Source organism: Nycticebus coucang, chromosome 1, assembly GCF_027406575.1.
Source record: "Nycticebus coucang isolate mNycCou1 chromosome 1, mNycCou1.pri, whole genome shotgun sequence".
NCBI classification, from domain to species: Eukaryota; Metazoa; Chordata; class Mammalia; order Primates; family Lorisidae; genus Nycticebus; species Nycticebus coucang.
The window spans coordinates 102826320-102837622 of record NC_069780.1 but is presented as its reverse complement, the minus strand read 5'-3'; the positions used below and the strand labels follow the sequence as shown (position 1 = coordinate 102837622).

At 40.1% G+C, this 11303-nt stretch overlaps 1 protein-coding gene across 1 annotated transcript in view; it reads left to right on the top strand.

Moving 5' to 3' along the window:
• The first annotated feature begins 8476 nt into the window (after positions 1 to 8476).
• The window catches only part of NEIL3 (nei like DNA glycosylase 3), a 52247-nt gene continuing 49420 nt past the window's right edge, over positions 8477 to 11303 (top strand). The window contains exon 1 of the mRNA XM_053595774.1: positions 8477 to 8620. Within this exon, the coding sequence (XP_053451749.1) occupies positions 8477 to 8620 (144 nt within the window). The remainder of the gene's footprint in view (positions 8621 to 11303) is intronic.

The window sequence follows — 11303 nt, the reverse complement described above, 5'->3', positions numbered from 1 at the left end:
GAAGAATATGTTCCAGCTCCATCCATATAAACATGAAAGAGGTAAAGTCTCCATCTTTCTTTAAGGCTGCATAATATTCCATGGTGTACATATACCACAATTTATTAATCCATTTGTGGATCGATGGGCACTTGGGCTTTTTCCATGATTTAGCAATTATGAATAGGGCTGCAAATCCTTAATGAATATTACAAGAAACTTTATTCTCAGAAATATGAAAATCTGAAGGAAATTGACCAATACTTAGAAGCACGTCACCTTCCAAAACTTAGCCAGAATCAAGTGGAAATGTTGAACAGGCCCATATCAAGTTCTGAAATAGAATCAACCATACAAAACGTCCCTAAAAAGAAAAGCCCAGGACCAGATGGTTTCACGTCAGAATTCTACCAAACCTTTAAAGAGGAATTAGTACCTATACTACTCAACCTGTTCCAAAAAGTAGAAAAAGAAGGAAGACTACCCAACACGTTCTATGAAGCAAACATCACCCTAATCCCCAAACCAGGAAAAGACCCAACAAGAAAAGAATATTATAGACCAATATCACTAATGAATATAGATGCAAAAATATTCAACAAGATCCTAACAAACAGAATCCAGCAACATATCAAACAAATTATACATCATGGCCAAGTCGGTTTTATCCCAGGGTCTCAAGGCTGGTTCAATATACATAAATCTATGAGTATAATTCAGCACATAAACAAATTAAAAAACAAAGACCATATGATTCTCTCAATCGATGCAGAAAAAGCTTTTGATAATATCCAGCATCCCTTCATGATCAGAACACTTAAGAAAATCGGTATAGAAGGGACATTTCTTAAACTGATAGAGGCCATCTACAGCAAACCCACAGCCAATATCATATTGAATGGAGCTAAATTGAAATCATTTCCACTCAGATCAGGAACCAGACAAGGTGCCCATTGTCTCCATTGCTCTTTAACATTGTAATGGAAGTTTTAACCACTATCCATATAGGGTCAGAAGAGATCAAACTGTCACTCTTTGCAGATGATATGATTGTATATCTGGAAAACACCAGGGATTCTACTACAAAACTCTTAGAAGTGATCAAGGGATACAGCAGCGTCTCAGGTTACAAAATCAACATTCATAAATCGGTAGCCTTTATATATACCAACAATAGTCAAGCTGAAAAAACAGTTAAGGACTCTATCCCATTCACAGTAGTGCCAAAGAAGATGAAATATTTGGGAGTTTATCTAACAAAGGATGTGAAAGATCTCTATAAAGAGAACTATGAAACTCTAAGAAAAGAAATAGCGGAAAATGTTAACAACTGGAAAAACATACCATGCTCATGGCTGGGAAGAATCAACATTGTTAAAGTGTCCATACTACCCAAAGCAATATACAATTTTTTTTTTTTTCGTAGAGACAGAGTCTCACTTTATGGCCCTCGGTAGAGTGCCGTGGCCTCACACAGCTCACAGCAACCTCCAACTCCTAGGCTTAAGTGATTCTCTTGCCTCAGCCTCCCGAGTAGCTGGGACTACAGGCGCCCGCCACAACGCCTGGCTATTTTTTGGTTGCAGTTTGGCTGGGGCCGGGTTTGAACCCGCCACCCTTGGTATATGGGGCTGGCGCCTTACCGACTGAGCCACAGGTGCCGCCCAGCAATATACAATTTTAATGCAATCCCTATTAAAGCTCCACTGTCATACTTTAAAGATCTTGAAAAAATAATACTTTATTTTATATGGAATCAGAAAAAACCTCGAATAGCCAAGACATTGCTTAGAAATAAAAAAAAAAAAAGCAGGCAGAATCACGCTACCAGACCTCAGACTATACTACAAATCCATAGTGATCAAAACAGCATGGTACTGGCACAAAAACAGAGAAGTAGATGTCTGGAACAGAATAGAGAACCAAGAGATGAATCTAGCTACTTACCGTTATTTAATCTTCGACAAGCCAATTAAAAATATTCAGTGGGGAAAAGATTCCCTATTTAACAAAGGATGTTGGGTGAACTGGCTGGCAACCTGTAGAGGATTGAAACTGGACCCACACCTTTTATCATTAACTAAGATAGACTCACTGGATTAAAGATTTAAACTTAAGACATGAAACTATAAAAATACTAGAAGAGAGTGCAGGGAAAACCCTTGAAGAAATAGGTCTGGGCGAGTATTTTATGAGGAGGACCCCTGGACAATTGAAGCAGCTTCAAAAATATACTACTGGGACCTGATCAAACTAAAAAGCTTCTGCACAGCCAAGAACACAGTAAGTAAACCAAGCAAACAGCCCTCAGAATGGGAGAAGATATTTGGAGGTTATGTCTCCGACAAAGGTTTAATAACCAGAATCCACAGAGAACTCATACGTATAAGCAAGAAAAGAATAAGTGATCCCATCGCAGGTTAGGCAAGGGATTTGAAGAGAAACTTCTCTAAAGAAGACATGCACGCGGCCTACAGACATATAAAAAAATGCTCATCATCTTTAATCATCAGAGAAATACAAATCAAAACTACTTTGAGATATCATCTAACTCCAGTAAGATTAGCCTGTATCATAAAATCCCAAGACCTGAGATGTTGGCATGGATGTGGAGAAAAGGGAACACTTTTGCACTGCTGGTGAAAATGCAAATTAATACATCCCTTTTGGAAAGAGATATGGAGAACACTTAGAGATCTAAAAATAGATCTGCCATTCAATCCTATAACTCCTCTACTAGGCATATACCCAGAAGACCAAAAATCACATCATAACCAAGAAGGTATTTTAATGACATTGAGATGAGTTTAGATTTAGCAGAAAGTACAAATCAAAATAGACATTAATATCAATATATTTGAATAAATCCAAAGTAAAAATTTCTGTTCACAGCATATCAGCTATTTTTTTCTATCCTGAACAGAATTTTTACTTCCCACTAGAAAGGAAATAGTCCCATTGTTCAAGAGACTATTTTCTACAGTACAGCAAGAACTCATGCAAATCACTAGGTCATGAACTTCAAGAGAGTGGGAATTTTATTTTCTGTCTTAGTCATTGTGGGTATCTCTAGTGCTCATGTGAGCACCTGGCAATATTGCTACCCCTACCTGATAGCTGATATGTTAGGTTCTTGTTATTGCTGTAACCTGTTACCACAAATTCAGTAGCAACAACACAGATTTATTCTCTAATAACAATACTCATTTAATCTAACTGTTCTGGAGGTCAAAACCTCAAAATCAGTCTCACCAGACTGAGGTCAGATGTCAGCAAGGCTGGTTCCTCCTGGAGGCTATGGGGGAGGATCTGTTTCTTTGCCCTTTCTAGCTTCTAGAGGTCACTAACATTCCCTCGTTTTTGGCTGCTTCCTACTTCTTCAAAGGCATCAGCTTGAAGATGATGCCTGTGTGGGGGCAAAGGCTTATTATTTAGTCTACTTCACCAGGATTTCTCAACCTTAGCACAGTTGACATTTTTGGCTTGAAAATTCCTTCTTACCATGGCTTGTCCTACGCATTGTAGGGTAGGTGGCAGCAACCCCATCCTCTGCCCATTAAATGCCAGAAGCATATCCCCCTCCCTCAGTTGTGACCAAATGTCTTCTGAGGGACAAAATCACCCAAGGTTGAGACCCACTGTCTCATCCTAGTCTAGTGAGCTTTTTAAAAGGCTAATGCAGGCTCGGCACTTGTAGCTCAAGTGGCTGAGGCATCAGCCACATACACCAGAGATGGAGGGTTTGAATCCAGCCCAGGCCTGCCAAACAATAACGACAACTACAACCAAACAATAGCCAGGCATTGTGGCAGGTGCCTGTAGTCCCAGCTACTCGGGAGATTGAGGCAAGAGTTTGAGGTTGCTGTGAGTGTGATGCCTCGGCACTCTACCCAGAGCGACAACTTGAGGCTCTGTCTCAAAAAAAAAAAAAAAGCTAATGCAACCATGGGTGATGGCTCAGGCCTATAATCCTAGCACTTTGGGAGGCTAAGCTAGGTGGATTTCTTGAGCTCATGAGTTGGAGACGAGCCTGAGCAAGAGTAAGACCCTGTCTCTATTAAAAATAGAAAAATTAGCCAAGCTTCTTGGTGGATACCTGTAGTCCCACTATTCAGGAGGCTGAGGCAGGAGGATTGCTTGAGCCCGGGAGTCTCAGGGTGCCAGGATGAGACTCTATCTAAAAAAAAAAAAAAAAAAGAAAGTTAATTCAATCATATCACTCTCTTGCATTTATCACTCTCTCTTCTTTATTCATTCGCCTTATGTTCAAAATAAAATACACATTTCCTAGTATAGCATATGGATTTCTCATAATATGGCTTTGCTTATTTCTCTTGGTTATTTCCCTGTCTTGCTTGTTTTTCAGTCTTCATATACTCTTTTTCTCTAGACATTCTTATAGTTCCCCAGAATATGAGGTTCTCTCACAATTCATGGCTTTGTATATATTTTTTGCTCCATCCATCTAAAGAGCTCCATCTATTTGTCATCTGATGAACTCTTACTTCCCCTTAAAATCCAGATTAGAGATCGGTGAAGCAGTGCCCTTCCCAGATATGCTCTGAATACTTTGGGAGTTACTTCTAATAGAGACCTGGTATCTATTCCTCTTTTCCTTGATCTAGTATATGAGCTGTTTATAGCTCTTGCCATTATCTGTATTTAGGCGTTTAGCACTCTTCCTGGAATATGTTAGTTGTCTGATGATTGTCTTTTCAATGACTGAGTAAATGGTGGATTTCATGCCTCAACTTCCGTACACTCCCCAGTGGTGGAGACTGATGAAGAACATTACTCCTAGATAGTAACAGGAGGTAATTTGCTTTTCTATTTCAAAATAGAAAAGGAATTAATTCTCTTATCATCTTTCATGGAGAGAATTTTTCAAAAACAAGATCATCTGGGTTCTTTTGTGAGTATTTAATAAAAAGGTAAATTTCTATTCCAAAGGTTCATGCTCAGAAGCTTTTACTTATTTAATGTGTTTAAACTTAAAAAAATAGATTAGAAAGAAATTCCTCCTACAGAGCATCTCGTGAAACAAAGCTAAAATTAAAATAAACACCACAAGCATAGATTTCATAATACTTATAAAAAGGCTAGCCATGTCAGAGAAGTTTCCTGGATCAGAGGGCATGGCTGATTTTGCAATTTAGATTTTTGACTTTGCATGCTGAAAACTGTCACCCAGCCATTTCCAGCCTCCATAATGGAACAAAATCAAAGGATTTGCAAAGTCTCAACATTTGTCTGTATGCTTCAAACTATAAAAGTGGCAAAATGGGTTCTGTCACCAGGCATTTTATTATTCTTCTGGTACTCTAACATTAAAAGTTTCTCTTAATGTTTAGAAACCAGAGACATTTTAGTAAATACCACCGAAAACACCTGCATATAATGTTCACTAATGATGATTTCCTCAATTCAAAGCTCAAATTAAGAGGGTGTTGAAGGAGGATGGATGTCATTTCTGAGCTTGTTAACTATATTCAGGTAATTTATGCAAAATACTAAAATTAAAGAAATTTCCCTTGTGTTATATTTTTATCATTACAGCTAAAAATCTCCTACAGACTTTGTAAGAAAGAAGGGGATAAACAAAGTGGCATTATTTAAAATATATCAAAACATATTATACTACAGTAAGACTTTCATATTGTCTTTAATTCCCTTATAAGGCTGACTAAAAGGTTTCTTTTTCCTTTAAACCATCTTTTCTTAACTTGTTGCTGAAAATATTTGGTTGAGAGCCAGTGTAACATAATTAATGTTGCTGAAAACATGTGGCTAAGACTGCAGCTTGGCTGGTTAAATTCTAACTCTGTGACTTTGAGCCAGTAACTAAATTTACCCCCTCTCTGTGCTTCAGTTCTTTCATTTGTAAAATGAGGATAACAATAATAGTTCCAACCACAGAGAGTTACTAGGAGGATTAGGAGTTAGTATTTGCAAAACACTTTGCCTGGCACAGGAAGCACTAAAGTATCTGGGATTATTATGAGAGAAAACAAGAGGAATTTTGTACTTAAGATTCTTCGAAGGGTTATGAACTCAGCATTTGGGCACAGAAAGGTCCAATAAGCTAATAATAATAATTCAATTCAACACATATTTGGTGAATGTCGGTTAAGCGCAAATGAGCATGCGGAGTGACGGAAGTATAAAGATGAGCAGGTCACTGCCACTTCTGTCTTTAAGCAACGAGGACCTAGTCTCATAGAAGACCAGTAGGTACACAAATAACTCTAACGCCAGTAGATGATTTGGTAAATTCTGTAGAAGGACCAACTTCAGAAGATAAGAGGTTAATTCTGACTGGACCTGAAGGCTTTTGGGAGGATATGCATACAATTGGATCTTAAAAGTTGGGAAGATCTCAGTTAACCAGGATGAAGAAGAGTTTGTTTTTTGTTTTTTTTTGAGATAGAGTCTCTGTCACCCTGGGTAGAGTGCCAAGAATCATAGCTCACAGCAATGTCAAACTCTTGGGACTCAGAAGATCACATTGGTTCAGTCTTTGGAGTAGCTTGGGACTACAGGTGCCCTCCACAATACCCCCCTAGTTTTTCTACTTTTAGTAGAGATGAGGTCTCCCTCTTGCTCAGGCTAGTCTCAAAGTCCTGAGTTTAAGCAACCCATCTGCCTTGGCCTCCCAGAGTGCTGGGATTACTGGTGGGAGCCATCATGCTGGCCCAGGAAGAGGTTTTAAAAAGGTGAGAATAATGGCATGAGCCAAAACACAAAAGCTGTAGAATATATTCTGGGAACGGCAAGCACAATTTATCTTATTTTCTTGAATTTGAAGAGTGTTTCATAGTTTTCAAAGCGCTTTCCTGTATGTTCCATTATTGAGGAATTAGAGCAATCATAAGGAAGTATACAGGGAAGGAATTCTTTATTGTACATGTGAAGAAAATGAGGTTTGGAGAAAATAAATGATTTGCACAAAGTGATCAATTAGTAAATTGTGCTTAAGAAGAAATTGTGAAGGTTACTGTGATAATAGTATGAAAATGGACATCAGGAGGGATCACAGTAGTAGGTTACTGACACAGTCTAGGTCAAAAAGCATGTAGGGTCTACACTAGGACATGTTTGTTTGCAATGGTGAGAGGACTTTGCAGATGCACAATCCATGTGATTTGGCTTTTGATTGTATGTTAAGAAGTAAGAACAAAGAGATATGCCAAAAGATTCAGAAGCCAGTCACATACAAACAAAATCTGACTTGGCTTTCAGTCATATTAATTAAATCTCTTCAAGGTCAGTGCCCAAATCTTACTATTCAAAGATCATATTTAGTCTGTAGTCCTAGCTACTTGGGAGGCTGAGGCAGGAGGATTGCTTGAGTCCAAGAGATTGAGGTTGCTGTTGCTGTGAGTTATGACACCACAGCACTCTACCCAAGGCAACAGTGAAACTCTGTCTCCAGAAAAAAATACCACATTTGATCCAAAAAGCACCAGTATACACCACCTTAAAAAGAAATGAGATGAAGTAGACAAATGAAGATTTTTTGGATAGTTTTAGAATATATCTGCGAACTCTGATATCCTTTCATCAAGACACAAAGCTTAATTCCCCTGCCCTTTGGATCCTTTGGATGAACTATACTTAATGACTAACTTCCAATGAATGGAATAAGGAGTTAGTTACCTTAATGGACTGGATAATAAAGGGAGAATAAGTGATTAAGGGTTTTGCAGCTTTCTCTTGGCCTTCTCTCTTGGATCTCACACCGTGGAGGAATTTGTCACCTGCGATGTCATGAGAACAGCCAAGCAGCCCTATGGAGAGACCTATAAGGTAAAAAACTGAGGTCTCCTGCCAAGATTCATGCATGTGAGTTATCTCAGATTGTGGGTACATTTGAAAGAAAGTTTTTTGTTTGTTTGTTTTTATAATACAGACACTAAAATTGACTTGGCCTGTAAAGCTACTTTTCCAGGACATGCTAAACCTATAGGATTACAATTAAATTAAAGCTATTTGTTCTAAAACCCCTCGTTTTAGTCTCTCAACTCCCACGCAGTCCAAATACAACATACCAAAAATAGGTAGGCCTGTCAGACGTGACAACCTCAGACGCTGGAACAGAGGATAAGGTCACAAAACGTATGTGCAAAGAAAACTGAGGAGCTTCTCAAGTCCCCATCTTCTGGGCTCTTACTGTTCAACCTAGATGACCTGACTCTTCCTCAACCAGCGAGGGCGCGCCATTTGTCAACAATCCCGCCTCACACCCCAGAGGCGGAGTCATGGCGCATGCGCTGCAGGAGAGCGGGCGGACCCACCGGAGGGGCGACGGGGCGGGGCCTAACGCAGGCTGGGTGGGGTCGGGGCCGGGCCGCGCGCGGGCTGGGCGGCTCCAGGGTGAACTGGGCGGGGACGGGGCGGGGCGGGGCTCGATGCGCGGGAGATTTAAACTTCCGCTTCTTGGCGTTAGCGCGAGCGGGAGTTGTACCAGCTGTAGTCGGCTTCTGTGCCCGCTGAGGAGATGGTGGAAGGGCCGGGATGCACTTTGAATGGGGAAAAAATTCGGGCGCGTGTGCTCCCAGGTCAGGCGGTGACAGACGTGCGGGGAAGCGCTCTGCAGAGCCCGGGGGGCCGCGCGCCGTCACACGCTGCAGCCTCTGCCCGGGTGAGCTACCTGTGCCTGGCCCGGGGGATAGCTAGGGGAATTGACGCCACCGGTGTCATATCTTCGCACTGATCCAGGTTCCCTGGGGCCTTGCGTTTCCCAAACTTTATCTTAACTTCTGGTGAGGGAGAAGTCGCCTCTAGAGCGCCTGCGTGGGACGAGGCGGCCCTGGCGCTGAGCTAAAGATGCTGCCTGGGCAAGGTGCGGGGGGAGGAAGGGAGGGGAGGAGAAGCCGTTGAAGCCGTTTGTATAATGTCACCTTGCTTAACTTCTCCATCACTCAGCAAGGTATGTTTTTTTTTTTTTTCTTTTTAACTGAAGTGATAGAGCAATAGTTTATTAGAAAATAGAAAAGCTTCAAATACAATGGAAGGGGTCCTGACGAGTTGTCCTAAAAGATGGTTTCTTATGTCCATAGTTGCGTTTTCTACTGTTGATCTTATCACGTTTCTGCCAACTCTAATATGTTTTTTCTTCCCATTTTTCAGATGATAAGCTTTTGGCATAAAATCCTAGCTTCTTGCTTGCCTAATATTCTACAACTGATAAATATACAGCAACGAATACATGTGGCCATAAAGTCTGTGTGCAATTAACAATTGCACACCATTTTAAATTGCACTCGAACTTTACGGCCGCCTTGTACATAATCCTGAAATCACACATGGAAAAGTTAGCACTAACTTCTCACTCAACATTGCCATCTAATTCAGGGGCAGTAGAACCCAGTCCGTGTAGGTTCCTTTAAATGAATTTCTTTCTCTAAAAGCAAATTGTAGCACAGCTTCTGCCACTCACACATTCATTGCACAGGGCGTGATATTCATTTGGTAAGAACTTGTGCTAAAAATATTCCAATGAAGTTATAATGCTTTAAAAGCCCTTTAGATGTGTGAATGATTGTATTTCATGTTTAGGTCATGATCCGCGATTTCAATTTATTCTGTAAAGCTGCCTCATAGCCCTTGGTCCTGGAAGAAAAGGTTGCCTGCTATGAAATTAGCATAGGTTTACAATGTGAAAGAAATTAAGTTCTAAGTCTAAGAAAATACATTTTAAACTTGCAAAAAGAATAAGTTTTATTAAGACCCAAAACTTCATAACCAGGGTGAGAAAAGGATAAGTTTTGTATCTCCTTCCAATTGCACTTTTACTTAATTTGACTCACCATGCCAGTATCTATTATTTATTATGGTGTTTCTCAGCACTTAAGGGTACCACAGTGATGGGTTTAAGTTTCTTAAGAATATTAATGTCTATGAAAATCAACTCATTCAACAAAATTTGGAATACTCAAAGGTACCTGGGGAGTGGAAACAAACAGTCTTATGTAGCCTATACTTTGGTTGGGAAGATTACACTGACTTTCCTTAAGTATATGTATGCATATCAAGACTTAACATCATTCAAAAATAGCGTATTGTGTGTTAGGTTTTTTTGCTAGGTCCTGCGTATACAAAGATGAATAAGATAAGATTTCTGCCATAAGGATCCAACCTCATGTTTTAAATAAATATCATCTCATTGGTACTTAGGCAAAATAACGGAAACACTTCCTGTTAAGTTTGTTATGATTATCTCTGGTGGCAAGGCATGAAATGCTTTTACTTTTCATGGAGTCATAAAAGAGAATAACCCTGTGAAAAAGGATTTTACTTGATTCTACAGATGAAGAACTCAAAACTCAGAGTGAGTCTAAGATCACATTAAGATCACATGACCGGTAAGGGACTGAACCAGTGTTTGTTCCTTTTGGAACAAACAAAGCTTACCCTCTTAGTCATGCTATAGCTCCTCTCAGTAATAAAAGATTCAGTAGGGAAGTGACTGATACAAACAATCCTCAGAATGTACTAGTGCTTATTTGTTAACTAGAGAAGTATGATGGTGGGGTTTTGGCTGTATCTGCTACCAATTTTAGTTTTGTCCAGTATAGTCAATTTTCTTATCTACTCTGATAACTCTTTTCTAACAGCTAACATTCTCGTGTTGAGATTGCACAAAAACGTGCAGCCTGGTAATATAAATGCCTCCTTGATGGTGGGCAATTATTTTTTTTTAAGCAACATAATACAGTTTATTGACAGTGAGAAAGATTGATAAGCAAAAGAGGGCAAACGGAAGAGGGAGAATCTCTAGCAGTGGAGGGGGTGGATCCGAGTGGGAAGCCCTCCCAGTCTTCAGTCTAGGCGCAGGGGTCCTCAAACTGCGGCCCGTGGACCACATGAGGCGGTGTGATTGTACTTCCCGTTTTATTTTTTTACTTCAAAATAGGATAAGTGCAGTGTGCATAGGAATTTGTTCATAGTTGTTTTTTTTTTTTTAAACTATAGTCCGGCCCTCCAACGGTCTGACGGACAGTGAACTGGCCCCCTGTTTAAAAAGTTTGAGGACCCCTGGTAGGGGGTTTAAATCCTGATTTTCCTATCCTGTGGGCAGGGGGTCTTGGCGAAGGGTGTCACAATTGGCCAGAGGTCTGTGGACAGAAAATAATCCTAAAATATTCCTAAAATTAGCACAGGAATAGATTTTTGCAGTTTTTGCCTCAGGCAAGGAATGTGTGTGTGTGTTCCCTACTCAGGAAGGAAGCTACCAAATGGTGGGCAGTTATTAACATCACTTAGCAGCAGTACCCAATAAGTTGTACTACCCACATATACACCCTGCTTTTAAAGCTGTTGTT